Source organism: Rhopilema esculentum, chromosome 3, assembly GCF_057945365.1.
Source record: "Rhopilema esculentum isolate cy_ngs chromosome 3, ASM5794536v1, whole genome shotgun sequence".
Classification (NCBI taxonomy): domain Eukaryota; kingdom Metazoa; phylum Cnidaria; class Scyphozoa; order Rhizostomeae; family Rhizostomatidae; genus Rhopilema; species Rhopilema esculentum.
Window position 1 is genome coordinate 1,513,010 of NC_142817.1, and position 17,904 is coordinate 1,530,913.

Here is a 17,904-nt window from a genome sequence, read left to right on the forward strand (position 1 = left end):
TCAATGCTATTAAGCACTTGTGTGTATAACAGGATTAAAGAAGTTCCGAACGCAAACAGTGAAAAATGATATCCAACAACGGCAGTCCTATAATCCTGTAATATTGCAGAACATGCGAATTCTGCGAAAGATATTTAAAGTTTAAAAATTGTGCTTTGAAGAGGTACCCTCCATCAGATCTATGAGCACGAGAAAATCGGCTTCCATCGAACTGTCAATACTTCAAAGTTCCCGCAATTCTTCGCCTTTGTGTTCACAAAGGTTTCGCTCACAAAACAGTTATCTTTGATTGGTTGTGTGACTTCCGATATTGCACTTCCGGTTGAAATGGCTTCACAGCATTTTCCGCCAGGCTGATCAAGTGTTTGCAAGTGACGGAGTGCTCTCTCTCGGCTTCTTATAGCCATTTGCTGCTGCCCTTGCTTTTTAAAATCACAAGCAAGTTTAGCTGGGGTACTGCAAGACATTGAGGAGTAAGTGCTACGAAAAAGAATCGGATTTAACTCTCTCAAAGCTTCCTGCCAAGCGCCGTCACACAGCAGCAAGAAATAGGAGGGGTTTCCTTTGACGCTTGTGGTTGCAGAGTGCTGGTAAGGTTGAACATCTCGTGAAAGGGCAGGGCAAAAATCAGTAACAAGTTCACAGACAAAGTTTTGGCAAGTAACAGTTTTGGAAGGGTAGTTTTTCGACAAGGTAAGAGCAAGTTATCATTTGTTCATTTCCACTTGAAAATTGTCCCAACGCCAAAGTCTTTTGATCTTTTAGTCTGGGCCCGCTCTGGCAGAAAAGTGGTTAGAACCACATTGTTAAACCCATGGTTTGTTTCATTATGTTTGTTTTTATGCTCGATTTCCCCTATTTAGAAGAGGTTTTTCAGTCAACTCCCTTTAGTTTTCGGTATCCGCTTGCACGCTTCCTCGGCTATTGAAAAATCGCCTTAACAGTTTCCTAAGAGCAAATCTGGTCACTCTAAAGAATTTCCTATGTTCGCCGTATCAATGGAAAATTCCAAACAAGCATTCTAGTTATTCATTGTAGCTAAACAGTCCTTTGGCTGGAGGTGGAATTCCACATTTTTTCTGGCTCTGTTTACTTTTCACTTCACGTACAGCCAGCTACTGGAATATTTATCGTTTGAACCAATTTTTCTGTAGATCCTGGCTGTAAATGGTGATATCATATTCTGACATTGGCCTTGAACGATCTGAAATTTTTTGAGCCATTTCCTAGCCGCAAAATGAGCCTGCCGAGGGTGAGTCGTGCCCTGGAGTGGTTCAGGACTTTAGCAATAGGTATGTATCGTTTAAAGTAATTTTATTTCGTTTGTTTTTTTCAAAAAGATGCTTAACATGTCATTGTACGTTGTCATTGATACGAATACTGCAACATCGGCTGAAAATTCCCAGGGTCAAATAAGTCTTGCCTAATGCTTTGGCATACCACAAACCTATGCGGATTGTCTCTGTTTATGGTAAAGGCGAGAATAAAGTATGTTTAGCACAAGGGAGGCCTACGCTAATCCCAGAGATGTAGGTTCACAGTATATTTCAGCAGATACCAGCACACACACTGAAATGTTCCATAATCAGCTTACGTACTCGTAATACAGACAGGGCTCTAGCAAGGCAAGAGGTTTTCACGGGTAGCCAACCTGTATTATCGGCGGAACATGTTATGGCATTTAAGATGGTTACTAAAGAAAATGCTGTGAGGGATAATATAAATGATAAACATTTCTGGGGTTGTGTAATTATTTTTAATAAAAAGTGTAAGAAGAGGCTATACAATTTTTCACAAGATTGCTTGTAAATCATAAAGTTTCTTGTGAAACCTGTGCAAAGATACGTTTTCATGTTTTCTTGGTTCTCGTAGTTTTAGATTTATGAAGTCTAATGTACTCCCCATGGCAAGAAATAAGAATTGTCCCTGAAAATTATGAATAAACATTACTTAATGATTCATTGCAATAGTTAGAGTTTTAATAAGAGGAGAAATCGTCTCTTCCTACCCAGGGCTGAATTTCTTTAATATAAGCAAGGGAAGTTTCTCTCTCGCTGTTTGTTAGAATTGGTGGTATTTGTAAATCTAGAGAGATGATTTTACGATGTGTTGATGATGGAGTTTGAATTTTTAAATATGAATACGCCGGAATAGCAACATTGTCTTCAAAACGAGCGAAAGTTTTATGGAGACAAACAATACTATCTTTCGACACTGTCATAGAGCCATACAATTTTCATTATGTATTCTCACTTGACATGGATCGGCAGGTCGCAAATAAATGATACAATTTGGTTAAAGAATGCGAATTAAAGATAGTGGCTTTATCTAGAATGATCTTGGAATTTTTTGTTGACCCCTCAGTGTCGCGACAAATTTTCAGGGAAATCACCACGAGATTGGTCAGTGCGAGCCAGAAATCACATGTTGTGGTTTATCGAAGCCATCACCAACTCACAGAAGGCCAATGCAAACCGCATTGTTATACTCTGTTGGTCACGTTTGGACAGGACGTTGCAATTAGGCGCTACAAGCGGGTATTTTCACGAACTGTTTGGAACAAAAACCAACATCCGGTACTGTGATTTACAGGAAGACAGCCCCGGCGGTCTTGCCAATTTCAAGATCATTTTGTGGGCTTGTATTTCAAAACATGGTGCCAGAGACTCCCTGTGCAAATGCAAGATTTCGGTAAAGCCATGGCGCGGCTTCAACCCAAGATACTTTTTTAATTACTGTTGACAGTTGTCTTAGTGGTCCACATATTAGAAATATTCGCCAATACAATGAATCAAAGAAGCTATAAATTCTTTTAGGGCGATTATACGATTCTATTGCCCTGTAGAATTCTTTTCCTGAACTTGACAAATCTGTATTTACATACGTGCTATTGCAAATTTGAAAACCACAACCATATCCTTGACAGTAAAAGTCTGCTTTCTTTCCAAGGAGCTCCATTTTAATTGTCGAGAAAGCATCAATTTCTGTAATACTTTGTTCATAACTAAAAACTGTAGATTTTGTAAAAAGAAAAGTGGAGTTTCTCTCTTAAAAGTAATCCCTTAAAGCAGAGTTTCTTAACTTATAGGACGATGAAACTAGAGTTTTTTAATGGTATTTTCTTTTTAAATTAGATGCATCCAAAATTCACCCCTCTCCCTCAAAATGTTCATACTTCGAGTGAGAAATTTCTCGAAACAAAAACACAACTCCCTATCGCACTGGGCTCAAATGACCATACGGAATTTTTCATTGACTTAAAGAGCCTTGGTAAGATATAATGTGATTCTTGTAATACCTCGGAGGCAATGATTTCCGGATGCATTTAGGCCTAACTTCATAATGTTTTGCCTCCTCTCCTGTTTCATATGTCCTAGACCCAATTACGGATTCACATATTGGATTAATTCGAATTAACAACATTTTGAGCGAGATATTGCTTGAATTCGTAACAGCAAGGAACTATTCTGTGGAAAAAACAAGCCGAAAGATAAGCACTAGGCCTAAGGTCATACGAAATGTCATTGTTAATTCAGTCACGCAAATGTGAGAATTTCCTCTGCTTTATATGGACTGCTTGCTTGAGGTAATCACAGATTTGAATTTTCTTAGGTGGTAGAATAATTTTGACCACTCGTGACTATGAAAGACAACGTAGGTGCAGAAAAGATATTTGACGTATGAATAACAAACTCAGATTGCTTGAAAGAAAAAGATCGTCATCGTGACCATGATCATCATTATGATTATCACCTTCATTATCATCATGATCATGATTATTATGATGAAGATCATCAATCCATATTATTATCATGGAATCAGGACCCCCGCCCCCAGGAAGTCATGATGATCCCCCTGAGGATGATGATTTATGGCCAGACAGTAACCCTTGTTTTCAATTTTGCTCGGCCACAAACAAGCAGTTTATTGTAAAACTGAAAATTTTTAGTGCAGTGATAAAGAAGGCTGTGTCGCAAGATGGTCTGGATGACAAGGCCGTCGCTAGCTATTATGCTCAGTGGGGGGGGGGGGGGGGCTTGGTCTCTGCCGACAAAATGGTCAAGCCACCCTTTATTTACCGATAAATTCGAAAATTGGCCGACGAAGCATCCCTACATGGCCAAATACCCTCCATTTTGCAACGGATTTTTTCCAAGAGGGGTTATCACATCACCTATACTCATCGTCGTGACGGCCTTAAGCTTAACAGCAAACTAATGGGGTCGATTTTTTCTGTTGCATTTTAGCTAGAAAGCGAACTTAGGTCATAGCTAAGTATGTGTGAAGAACAGAAAGGCTATTCGACTGACCAGCACTTAACTTAGCAAATGTTGGAAATGTGATATGCCGTTGGAAGAGCAGTTTGAATGGAAAGCTGTGTTGAATCTAAGTGAACAGTGCTAACTGACATTGTGAGGGAATGCAAGAAACACGATCGCCACAGCCTGACTTCTTGGGTGTGCATGTGCATAATTCGATTGCATATAATACATTCCCAATCCACTCATTTCCATGACAAGCTCCTCTCTAAACATTTTAATATTGTTTTCTTTCATATGAGCACAATTATTACAGAAGTTTTTATTTATTATGTTTATTTAGCAAAAATGTTCGGCTCTCCTATCAGCTTCTCTATAGCTAGATTTCCACAATCTTTTACGCAAGTCTTGTGAAATAGGCCCCTACGAGTATCTTCAAGAAGACTTGAGGCCAATATTAACGAAAGGTGGAGAGAGTTTGATACCGAGGCTTTATGATTCTTGCTGCTTGATTCGCAAAGGAGGCAAGAACAATACGATTCTGCATGACCTTCTTGTTTTCTGGTCGAAAGGTTGCGCTATATGAACTATTTAAAGCTCAAAACATCAATGTGTGCAAATTTTCTGTTTGGTGTTTGAAGATTCGGCATGATTTTAGGGTATACCAGTATCAGTTTTCTAGGTTTTAAAGAAATGTCTAATTGGAATTCTCTTTCCGTCTGTCATCCGCCAAATTGAAGTCATAACATGCCTTGATTCATTCGTGATTGATAACACAAGTGTTTGAATTCAGGTCTACGTACGTCTTGCTGGTGGGTGGTAGAAAGCAGGGACACCAGACATGCTTTAAGTATTATTAGAATAGAGTAATGTGTTTTCTGAAACGCCAGGGGCCAATGATTTTAGTAATTATTTTATTTTGTTTCTGTAGCCTCATTTCCTTTGTATAGCCTCGTTTTACGAAGTATGTCACGTTTGTATAGCCAAATTTGACTGCTTACCACATGACTTACCACATAATTGCAAAGTTACATGCATATGGCTTTAGTAATAATGTGTTGCAGCTATTATACAGTTATCTCCAAAGCAGAGCTCAGAGAGTAAAACTGAATTCTAACTGGAGTGAATGGAGAGATGTAATTAAGGGAGTCCCACAAGAATCTGTTTTAGGACTATTATTGTTCAATATTTTTATAAATGATATTTTTCTATTTCTAAACGAAAAAGACATAAGTAATTATGCCGATGACAACACAATATGGATAAAAGGGCAAACAACTAGTGATATAATCTCAAAGCTTGAATCTGCGAAATAGAGATAAATGTAAATATATGAATAAAGAGCATCAGAGGGCAGATTCTAGGGAAAGTAAAGTTGAAATCGGGAAATATTCAATCAGAATAACAGATAAATATTACTTGGAGTAGTACTTGATTATCATCTAGAGTTTGATCATCACATAATAAAGATTGTTATGAAGCCTGGGAAAAAATTAGTGCCCTTGCAAGAGTAGCGCCTTATTTAAATGAAGAAAAGAGAAAACAGTAAATGAAGTCGTTTATCACTACCTACTCAATTATTGCCTCATTGTCTGGATGTTTTGTAGCCGAAATAGGAACAACTTAATCAACAATGTTCATAAAAGAGCACTAAGGGTGGCATATAGTGACTATGACTCATCTTTTGAAGGTTTACTTATGAAAGATAATTCCTCAACAATACATCAACAAAACCTGCAGAGATTAGCCATAGAAATTTATAAAACCAAGATAAACCAAAATCCAGATTTTATGAATGATATTTTCAAATTTTATGAGTCATCATATCTTCTCAGAAATAAGTCTTTTCCACTAAAAACCCAAACACAGTTATATATGGAACTGAAACAGTATCTTACTACAGGTGTATTCAAATTTTGGCACAGTATACCAACTGAAATAAGAAATGTAACCAGTCTAGAAATCTTCAAAAGACAAATAAAACAAATTGCAAATCCATGCACCTGCAGATTATGCAGCCAGTATGTACCAAATCTAGGATACATCAGATAGAAATATAAATTATATAGCTCATATCAGTTTGCGACCTTATTTACATATATATTTCTTCATCTTGTTGTTATGTTAGTTGGTATTGATTAGCTTATTGTAATTTTTTTATAATTAAGCTAGAATTTTTATCCAACTTTAAATAAAGTATCAAAAAAGCATATAACATGACAAACTGTGTACTTTGCAAACAGGGGTTGTTGTCGTAAAGAAAATTAGAATTTGCAGAAGACCCAATTCGATCAAGAATTGATCCTGGCTACCTGCAAATTCAATTTTCTTGCTTTTCCAGTCAAGTAACATGACAACTCCTTTTCTTTTCAGCCGCCCTTTTCATCGCCTCATTAGCCTCAGCCCAACAGCAATGTGCAAGGAGGAGCTGCTATCCAGCTACTGGAGATCTGCTGATTGGAAGGGAAGACCGCCTAACGGCAACCTCAACCTGTGGCCTAAAAGAGAAGCAAGAGTATTGCATTGTGGGATTCCTGAAGGAACAGAAAAAATGCTTTATTTGTGACTCGACAGCGCCAACTGATCGTCTGGTTTCAGGATACAAAGTGAGCCATTTGCCCAAGTACATGGTTTCCGACAGTCTGGATGACAAACTCAAAACATGGTGGCAAGCAGCTAACGGGAAAGAGCACGTTTCTATCCAGGTATGTGCGAAAAATACTTGCTCTTTTTTCTACCCTTGGTTTCTTTGTAATGGAGAAAAACTTTTCGCATGTACCATTTTTGGTCTGTAAATACTTTAGTCTGGTTGTTCACGCAATATGGAACCAGTGATATGGACCTTAAAGTGGCAACGAATGACGATAAATCAATCACTTGCATTAACATCAAATATCATAGAAACCTTTATTTTGTACCAGAAATATTTATAAAGCTTTGTTACGTAAAAAAAATTTAACTAGAAGCTTAGTCTAACTAACAGCAATCCGTACACTGAAGATATGTTTTAAAAACAGAATATATCCTTTTAAATTCTTTACTAATTATCATTAACTCAAAAGGGCAAAAGTAAAATACTTTATTAACATCGATAGCAGGTAAAGACACAGTCATTTGGTTCGAGAATAAATGGTACTTACATTTCTAAACATATTTAAAGAATAAAAAAAAAGCAAGAAAAGGTTCTTAAAATATCGGGGGTGTCGCTGCGGTCCATAGAGTTGGAGTACATTCAAACATTAGTTGATTGGTTCTATTAACGTACTCACCCTGTCGTGTCTAACTCGAGTCACTTCGTTCACAGCTTGATCTCGAGGCTGAGTTCCACTTTACCCATCTTATCATGACATTCAAGACCTTCCGTCCTGCTGGAATGATTGTCGAAAAATCATCAGATTATAACAGGACATGGTCGGTCTATCGATACTTTGCCGCAGATTGCGCGAAAACATTCCCTGGTGTTAAACGCGGGCCGCAACTCAGAATCGATGACGTCATTTGTGAAGAAAAGTACTCTGGGATCGAGCCATCGACGGAAGGAGAGGCAAGTAGAGTTGTTTAATAGAATACCAGTCAGAAACTGAACTTATCTTTCTCTGACTCATGAAAGAGATTCATGCAGATCTTGAATCACTACAGCTTGAATAAATCTATCAATAAAGGTGTTACAAAAGACTGTATCTGAGTGAGATATTTTTGAGTGGCATTCAAAGTAGTATCCTGACGAACAGCTGCCCATAACAAAATGCTCATACTTAGCCGAAAAATGGACTTTTTAAGGGAGTCCAAGACCCTAGACTAACTCCTATTCTTACTAATACTGTAAACTGTAATTATACCCAACTATCAACCTTGTTTTCTATACGAGATTTTAATTACAGGTTGTAATGAAAGTGCTGGATCCGCTTATCCCTGTGAAGAACCCGTATAGCTATGATGTGCAGAAACTGTTGAAGCTCACGAACCTTCGCGTGAATTTTACGAAGCTGCACACACTTGGCGACGATGCTCTTAGCGATGGGCCAGCCGTGCGAAAGAAGTATTACTACGCCATGTACGAAATGGTCGTGCGTGGAAGTTGCTCGTGTTATGGACACGCCGAAGAGTGCATCCCTACGAATGGAGCCAAAAATTTCCCAAATATGGTATGTACCTTTTTAAACCTCTAATATGGTTGGTTCTTTCCGAAATCGTACTCAATCTACAATCGTGGCCAAATCTCCTGATACTGTGTTGAATATTTGGCATTGTAAAAGTAGTTGCAAAGAAAAGTTGTGACAGATCAATTCCACCCTCCCCCTCCCCCTTTCCCTTATTTAATGTTGGTATCGTATCAGAGCTAAATGTCCAAACATTTAATTTCAGCTCATATTGTCAGTTTGATATTGATATAGAGGGAGGAGATCTTGTTAAATAAGAAAAAACATCAAAAGAAAAAGGGAAGTTAATGGGATTTGCTTTTAGTTTGATTTTCTAAAGTTGAAAATTGGATTTTCAACATTTCCTTTGGGCAAAGGGAAACTGCACTTTTTTGTTTTTTCCACGATTGCATTTAGAAATCTCTGTCTATGGCTCAAAAATGGCGAATTTTGGAAAACTAGCAAATTATTTGGCGGGTTAGCCTAATCTTCCTACAAATGGTACTTTTTCACGTTGAAAAAAAGCATATCACTCTCTTCGATGGATGGCCGCACCCCATCGCTGTCTCCGCCAAATAACTATCAGTGCTGTTATTTATCGGCTTCATGTATAAAATGCAAATGTTAGAGTTATTACCAAACACTACAAATAGGCGTTATTACGAGATATTACCAGATACTACACTTGTGTTTAATTAGAAGACTATAAAGTGAGCTCTTAAAAGTTTTCAGCAAAATATTTACTGATAAAATTTACCGGCGTAGGCTCGAACTTTGTACATTTGTTTAACAAACGCAAATATTCGCCAACTGGTTGCTCCACGGGAAAAAACTTGTTTTACAGTCACCCTATTTCTCTAAAAGAAAGATTTTTGCAGGGACTATTTGCTTTTAAAAAACAAATAACCAGAGAAAGATGTTTAATGAGAGTTTCGGTAAATCTGATTTGGAACAATAAACCGGAGCCTGTGTATGCATTGTTTGGGAAAATTGGACAAATTGTGTCCTGTCATTCTATCCTCTGTAGAAAGACCATATACATTCCTTGTTTCATTTCCTTTCCTCCGGGTTTCCTTCAGCCTTTCCCAATTCAAACAATGCACAACTGTTTTTACTGTTAATGTCTGTTAAAACCTTAACCACGCAACATCTGAATACTTGTCTGATTTATTTTTAATTGCCACTTGGCTTAAGAAAACTTAAAGTTGATCTAATATCCAATATTTATTGAAAGGATACAGGTCTGTGCAGTCGACTCCGGTTCTATTTATTCCGCTTGAAGTCAGGCTGGAGTCACAAAATTTAGGCCCAAATTAGTACAATTAAGCACTTTTTACTGTCAAAGTTTGTCAAGCAACAGTTAGTGTGACCATAATCATACCTTAAGATAACATACCATTCCATGCCATGCCATACTATACCATACGATACCATACCATACCATATCATACCATACTATACCATACTATACCATACCATACCATACCATACCATACCATACCATACCATACCATACCATACCATACCATACCATACCATACCATACCATACCATATTAATGTCTCTTAAAAACAATTTATGTCTCTGCATCAAGCGGTGGCCACACTTTTTAATCATTCAATTATCAGTATAAATCTACTCCTTCTGCTGAAAGAGGATGAGACGAAACTAATTTGTAACAAGCTGCTCTTGGTTAGAAATTACCGTCTATTAACTTCAACATTCACGGTTTTTGAGCGACGATTCAATGACCATTTCTTTGGGTTTTGTTTCATGCCTTCGTATAAATTTTCTGAAGGTTGTCTCAATCATTGAAAGACTTTGATTAATAGTTGTAGCAAGCTGTACGTTTGTACTTGGCAGGAAAACGTACACCGCTTTCATTAATCTCAAGGGCTAATTATGCTTTATCGAAAGAGGTTGACGACGTGCTTCTAAGCTGCTTCAAGTGCCGCTTTCCTGTCAGAAAGCCTTGAGGCCTAACTGGCAGGTTCCGTCACGTAGCTTCATTGTTTTCAAATAATTCGTAAAAACAAATAGGCTAAAAATTATCAAAGTTTTCTATTAAACAACTAAAAACGCAGGCATGGTTTCCGATACAATGCTGAATATATCCCTGTGTCATTGATTTCTCAAGATCTTTCAGCGTCCATTGATTGCTATCATACCTTGATAATTTAAAGGCCTCAAAAATGGGATTAAGTCATGTCGTTTTGTTAAAAACGTTTCTGCTTTAACAGGAGGAGATTAAGAACCTTCGAATCTTGTAATTGGGAAATTTTGGTTATGCTCTGAGGTTTTAATCTAAATTTTGAACATTTTAATTCCCAAAGATTAAACCGATATAAAGTAAGTTAGTTTTGGAGGGCCTGTCAAAGCCGTCCAGGATAAAATATATCCTGGTTTTGTTCTTTATCTGGCCTTCTTAAGGCTTTGGTCCTGTTCTTGCGACCCATTCATTTTGTTTACGTGTGAGCAGGGGTGCCGTCCTAAAAAGTTAGGAAAGGGGGCCGTGCTGTAGGCAAATTTTAGAGGCCACACCCTTATCACACCCAATAGACTCTCTGTTGTATGTAGGACAGGAACCATTCAAACAATTCAATGACACAAGCAGACTGATAAGAAATTGCTCATTATAATTATAATCATGAGAAATCGACATTATAATAGAGGGTTTTCAACACAGTATATGTCCAACCAAATCTGAACTCGTTTTTTCAAGGGGCCTGGCCCCCCCCAAAAAAGTATCTCTGAATTTTAACAAGGGGGGCTGAGCCCCTCTGAGCCCCATCCACGGGCATCACTGCCCGTGAGTCCGTAAATCTCACTAGTTGCCCCCATTGCTATGTGGTTGTGCTGTGGTATGCATACCAAGGTGATCGTTAAGCTACAATTGTAAAATAATGTCATAAAAAAAAAGGGAGGTTGTACAACTCCAGCAGAGACAAAGTTAAAAGAAATTTTAAGAAAAAGAGTGACAAGAAAAATAAATTTATGGAACATGAAGAAGACTTTCACATTATGCCTCAAGGCCTTTTCACATTTTGGTTGAAGTTATATCAATAAGGGGCTAGGCTCAGGGTTAGTCTCCAGTTTCTTAAAAATATTATTGTTTATTTTAGTACTAAAAGGTTTCTCAAAAGGTTTTTTAATACCAAATGCTAATTTTTTAGAAATCCAAAAATGTAACATTAGACAACAATGTTTTTCACGTGAAATGGAACACCTTATCAGTCGCAATGAGTTCTCCTCTCCATTATCTCTGTCGATTGAACTTGTCCATGAGCAGGAAATAGGTGTGTAATCGTTTAATGGAATAATGTCTATGCCATTTCGATATAATTACTTTCAAGCAGTTTAGTAAGGTTGAGGGTGATCTGTTCTAAGGTTTCTTATTTTTTATTAAGGTTTCTAAGGTCGTCTCGGAGATTGGTTTCTTATAGACAGTTCTTTATAGAATAGATATGTCCAGCCTACTGTGCCTGCCAGAAGTCTTGGAAAACTGACGTCAGATTTCAAAGTGAAGCTCAGTGATTCCTCTCTCCCTCAGAGGACAGGGTTTACTTTAACGTGCAGTGATAACCAATTTGTGCAATGATAAATCGTAATTTTGCAGTGATAAACTCAAATTTTGTGCAGTGATAAAACTAAAATTAAGAGATTTGGCATTGAAAAAGCAAAACTGCATCAACTACCGGTAGACACGTAAAACTTTTAAAGGAGCATTACATCTCTGAAAATTGTTCACTATCTAAAAACTATCGAGTTTGTTTTGTTCATAATCCTTTCTTTAAGATCTTTATTCTCGAAAACATGTTTCAACCTAGACCGCGTTTCTTCATCAAAATCTCATGTAAAGCTTGGGCGAGAGCTGTTGCAATTCGATCGTTTTGCATACATTTAGGTTGATGGGTGTGGTCATAAAAATTTTCAAAAGGTGACACCCAAATTTTCAAAAATTTTGAATGTGTGCAGTGATAAAAATTCCTTAAAATAAACCCTGCCAAACTCTGCTTTTGCGTTACTTGTATCTTACTTGTTACTTGCTTTACACTTTTTTTTATAAGAACAATTTTATGAGAACACGAGCCTCAAAATTGGTCAAAAGTTAGAACAAATTAAGAACAAGCTGAGGATGAGCTTCTGCAAATTACAATTTTGAACAACGTTTTATCTCAAAAATGAGGATTTTTAGCCATGAGTGAGTGAGTGCTTTTTTGGTGAAAATTCAAACTTGTCGGACAAATAAAGGTTGTCTCACTCACTTTGTTGGCAAATGATGCCTGAATACCTCCCTAGAGCGAAAAATCTAGCAATCGCACTGCTTACACCGTATTGATTTAAGAGCAAAATAAGAACTATCCAGCCTCAGTTTTTCGAAAAATTAAGAAACTTAAATTTGCTGGTTCCTACAAAAAAGTCTAACTATCAACATTTTTCTAGGGGGGGGGGGGGGGAGTGCTAACTTTTTTGTAAAAGAAATTAAAAATATGAAATACAGCTCAAATTCCTGGGTGTCACAGTATTTTTGGCAGGCATCGTAGTTTTCCCCTTAAGGCAGAAATGTATCCACGAGCTTTGAATTTTGATAGTCGATTAAAACTAGCAACATCACATAAATCTAATTTGTTATCCCTTTGCAGGTACATGGACAGTGTAACTGCACTCACAACACCCGAGGACGGAACTGTGAATTATGCAAAGAGGGATATAATGACTTGCCTTGGCGTCCCGCTTATGACCAGCAGATTAATGAATGCCAAAGTAAGCCATTCAACAATTTAGCCATCCTTTGCTCTTCACGAATACGATATTTGAGCTGTTGCTTATCCTAAATATGATATTGCTGTTGTTGATTTTGATAGGAATCTTTCATTTCGTTGATTTTGATAGCAAAAATTTAGCGTAACTTATTTGTTTCCGAGTTTCTAGATATTGTACATACGTACGTCGAGTGGAATGACGACACAGCTCAACTTGCTACGCTTAAACTCTTTTGAAAATGGTTGCCACTTTAGGTCATGACCAGGGATGGCGCCACCGGGGGTGCTTTGGGGCCCCCCAAAAAATTAATTGAGCCCTTCCGTCGGCACTTCAATTTTTGAAAAATTTTAAGCGATGTCGGCACTTTCATAACTTCCACTTCGTGATTTTTTTTATTTTTCTTTCATTGTTTGATTTTTTTTCAGTTTTTTTTTCATTTTTTGAACTGGAATTACCACAGAGGAAATGGTGTTATATTAGATCTTTGTTGGTGGTTCGCTCACTGTCGGCACTCTGACATTTCAACACAAAGTATAGTTTGGTCCAACCCATATATGAACAAACAACGCTCTCAAGCATTTTATCCCCTGTTCTTTTCTTCCCAGAATGCAATTGTCACGGCCATACGGACAAGTGCCATTTTGATCCAGCCGTCTTCAAAGCCACGAGAAATAGAAGCGGTGGAGTTTGCGATGATTGTAAACATAACACAACTGGAAGACAATGCGAGCTGTGTAAACCACTATTCTACCGAGACCCGTTCAAAGACCTCACTGATACGAAAGTCTGCTTACGTATGTATAAGAACCATTTTGTATTTAAACATGTTGGCACAGTTTTGTACGCAAGCTTCATTTATTTGATATCAAGAATAAAGAAATTCTTATGATGTTTGTTTGCAAAAAGTTGACATCCTGATTAAGATAATCCTCGGTTTGGGCTTAAAATGGGGCTCCTGATTTTAAAGAAAGGGAAAAGAAAACAATCATCACCGAGGACAATATTAAATTTGGCCATCATATCAAGTGCACCTTACAAGGATTTATCTTTCTATTCCAGCTTGCGATTGTGATCCGTCCGGCTCTACTGGCGGCGGTGAATGTGAAACATATACGGATCCGATCGATGGAACCGTGGCCGGACGTTGCATTTGCAAGGAGAACGTGCAAGGAAGACGATGCGACACGTGCAAAGATGGCTTCTATAACCTTCAAGAGTCAAACCTAGCAGGATGCCGATGTGAGTAATCCATTAAAGAGATACACTCTTTTTATATCAATGGATCTTTTAAGAATGTTTGGTCTCGAAATGGATCAAGTTTAAAAGCTTATTAAGAACAGTAAACAGGCTCGGGTTTTGTCAACAGTTTCACTTTTAAGACTTTCTTCTTAAATCCTTGTTGCAATGTTTTGAATATTTTTGAAGAACAGGGTCCGAAAATTCAGAAAGCCATTTAGCCAATTCGTGTTGTGCTGAGCCAATCATAGACAAAATGGGTCTAAATGGAACATTCGGCTTATGTACTTTAGGGAGGCCATACATCTATGGACGTTGTGAACCTGTGGGTCTTATCCTATCATAAACTTCGTTAGTTTCTGCGTTTTTGAAGTTTCCACTTTAGCTTGGCCGTTATCCTGTGCTTTTTAAGAATACTTGTAAAGGTATTTTTACAAAAAGTGTGTAATTGGTAACAGATTGGGCAACATTATTTTGATTTTTGTAATGTTTTCGTAGTACCTCGAGTTTGTAATTTTTTATATATATTCCTTATAAATTCCTGCATTTGAATATATTCCTTATAAGCAAGAAATCATTTTTTCAAGCTCCCCAACATTAAACTGTCTCGACGTTGATTTCAGAACTATTTGAATTTTGCCTGTGAAGTTCAATACTTTTTTCAATCTCTTTAAGATTAAATTGCATGCGTCTTTGCAATGAACTTTAAAGAAATATGGAATTGAATATAGAATCGCTGCAAAGAAACTTTAACACTCAAAATGTCCACTTTAAACAGTCTAGTTTTTTCCGGACGTCCTTTAGCAAAAATTAGCAACAATATAAATTTCAGCCTTTTTATACTTGCTACTATTGTAACCAAAAATTATGATCTTTTAGATATAGCATTAATGTGGTGTCCAATTAGCAGAAAGAGGTCAAATGCCATTTGACGACCTAGTTATTACACCCCACTCATCCCTATCTTCTGCAAAATGGGTCCGCAAGTTTTGCACAGAAAGATACATGGCTCAAAGAGGAAATCTAAGTAGGTTTTGCGCGCCAATCACAGGTTTTTCGCCCATAAAATCTCATAAAAATCTAAAATCTCATGATCACAATCCGTATACAAGGTTTGATTGAAGGCTGAATATGAACGAGATTGACCGTGTGAAAACGAGACAGCTCCTATTGCAATTCACTAACGCTCTTCTATTTTCACAATGCAGAAATGATTTCATCTCAGTTTCTTGGTTTCTTTTAGATCTTGTTGAGAACTCCCCCTTGCTTGCAAATGCGCGTTTTTGTCTTTTAGCTTGCAACTGTGACCAACGTGGTACTGTTGTCGTCAACAAGTGTGACACTCTGAATGGAAAATGTAATTGCAAAAGATTTGTCCGAGGAACGACGTGCAACCAATGTTTTGTAAGTCTTTTCAAAAACACCTTTTATATCTTTTATTAATAAAGGATGTATAATGAACAATGAAAGAAGATGTGATGAATAGGGTTGACGATTATTGATCTTCTCGTTGACAGTGAAGGATTCTTTTTTATTGTCTTGCTTTGTAGCACTTTTTCATTATTTTTTCTTTGTCTGTTATTTTCAACTTTGATTCTATACACTTGAAGATGTTCGAGGCTAGTTAGATGCTCGGAATGATGACTTTTATGTTAAGCTGTGTTAGAAAAAAATTTAAAAGTACTTTGATGCTACTTGACAAATGCCATGTACAGTGTGTCACTATTTACAGTTTCAACCAGGTGTAGGATATTTTTTCTCAAAAATTTGAAAATTTGCCCTTATCTCCCCTCCCATTCATTTTGTACTTTCGTGGAGTGGTACATTGTCTGCTAATTCGTGACGATTTACTGGAGAATAACGAAAGACAGGATCGTAGAATCCATTTAATCGATCTCATCTGGATTACAATAATCTAGCAGTAGTTGTCTGTAGAATCTTTTTGATTTTGTATAATCATTGTCTCAAGTTAACGCCAGATGATTAAATCCTTCAAGGGAAATGTTTTATAGGCATATAGAAGGTAAAGACTAAACAATAAATATGAGAGCAAAATGTAATATCTAAAATGGCAAAATAAGAAAAGAGGAGATAAAGAGCAGTCAATACCACCTGGTTACAGCCTCAAACGCAAATGGGGGAAAAAACTTTGTTCGAATTAGAAAACAGTTCGAATTATCAGGTAGACGCACTATCGACTTTATTTTTATATCTGTTGTTGCTAAATTTGCTGAATTTCAAGCACACCTTTTTCCCCTCAAAGCCACGATACTGGGGTCTGGGAACTTCCATTGATGGCTGTCAACCATGCGGTTGTGACGTTGGTGGGGCATACAACGACAATTGTGACGAAATCACGGGATCCTGTGAGTGTAGGCCTAACATAATCGGCCGTAAATGCGACATGCCAAGGCCTGGCTACTTCTTTGCTCTAATGGATCAAAACAGGTTCGAGGCAGAGGACGCTGTTCCAGCACCTGGTTCGGTAAGTATTTGAATTACACTTTAAATAAGGATAACGGCAGATAGGAAAAAACCTCATGAACAAATCCAGGGTTTATTGACTTAACTTTTCAAACTACCCAAGGATCTAGCCTCTATATATCACATGGTGTGAAGAATTTATTTCGTATACAATTGTTTGGTTTGGAGCCCCCTTGTTAATGTGGAAAAATAGCTAAATTTTGCTTTTGCTATTTTATTGCAATATTTTGTGTAATAAGGGTATTTGGACAGCACTACTTAATGTTAATGTAAAAATATGATCACTGCATAATGAAAAAAGTACAGATTGCAAAGATTGACTGAAGGAACCACCAATCAGAACTTCAATCTATTTTGAACATTTTTCTACAAAATTACAGTGACGATCGTCTTTCAGTTGCAAACTTCAATATTTTGTCCATAACTTCAATATCCAGATTTAACTTAGGATTAATGTTCGTTCTAACAAACGTTTTAATAAATTGGAATATGATGCAAACGAAATGTTTCATATTGTTTGAAACGCAAACAATACGCAGAAAGACTTAACAGCTATGAATTAGGTCTTATATAAGATGGACTAATAAATAAATGAATAACTGAACAAAACGATGTTTTTACCAATGGAACAAACTATTCATTGCTCACGAGATGAAATGTAATTTTGATCTTTCTAGGTGTTTTCTGTAGTCAAGCGAACTGAGCCAGCTGACAAAAGCAAGAAAATATGGACTGGCGATGGATATGTGCTTGTCAAAGAAAACAGTGTATTCGATTTCACAATGGTCCGGGTTCCTCATTCCGGAAATTATGACATGGTTATCAGATTTCAGCCTCAGGTAAGTCTTTTCCACTGTTTTTATTCTAAATATTTTTTTAAAAAGCAACAATCCTTTGAAATAGTTGCTTTAATAAAATTCAAGCTTGGGTTCTCTTTAGAGTTCCTTAATGAACTTTTCTTTGATACCTGATGTATCTAGATTTAACAAGTTGGTGCATCTTTAGTTAGCCATGATGGCTAT

At 37.1% G+C, this 17,904-nt stretch overlaps 1 protein-coding gene across 1 annotated transcript in view; it reads left to right on the top strand.

The window, feature by feature from the left end:
* Positions 1 to 331: 331 nt before the first annotated feature.
* The window catches only part of LOC135692469 (laminin subunit beta-1), a 32,977-nt gene continuing 15,404 nt past the window's right edge, over positions 332 to 17,904 (top strand). Inside the window, exons 1-11 of the mRNA XM_065210595.2 lie at positions 332 to 693; positions 1,155 to 1,292; positions 6,633 to 6,964; positions 7,564 to 7,803; positions 8,141 to 8,404; positions 13,042 to 13,162; positions 13,768 to 13,956; positions 14,222 to 14,401; positions 15,693 to 15,802; positions 16,662 to 16,883; positions 17,560 to 17,721. Of these exons, the coding sequence (XP_065066667.2) occupies positions 1,238 to 1,292; positions 6,633 to 6,964; positions 7,564 to 7,803; positions 8,141 to 8,404; positions 13,042 to 13,162; positions 13,768 to 13,956; positions 14,222 to 14,401; positions 15,693 to 15,802; positions 16,662 to 16,883; positions 17,560 to 17,721 (1,875 nt within the window). The 5' untranslated portion in view covers positions 332 to 693; positions 1,155 to 1,237. The remainder of the gene's footprint in view (positions 694 to 1,154; positions 1,293 to 6,632; positions 6,965 to 7,563; positions 7,804 to 8,140; positions 8,405 to 13,041; positions 13,163 to 13,767; positions 13,957 to 14,221; positions 14,402 to 15,692; positions 15,803 to 16,661; positions 16,884 to 17,559; positions 17,722 to 17,904) is intronic.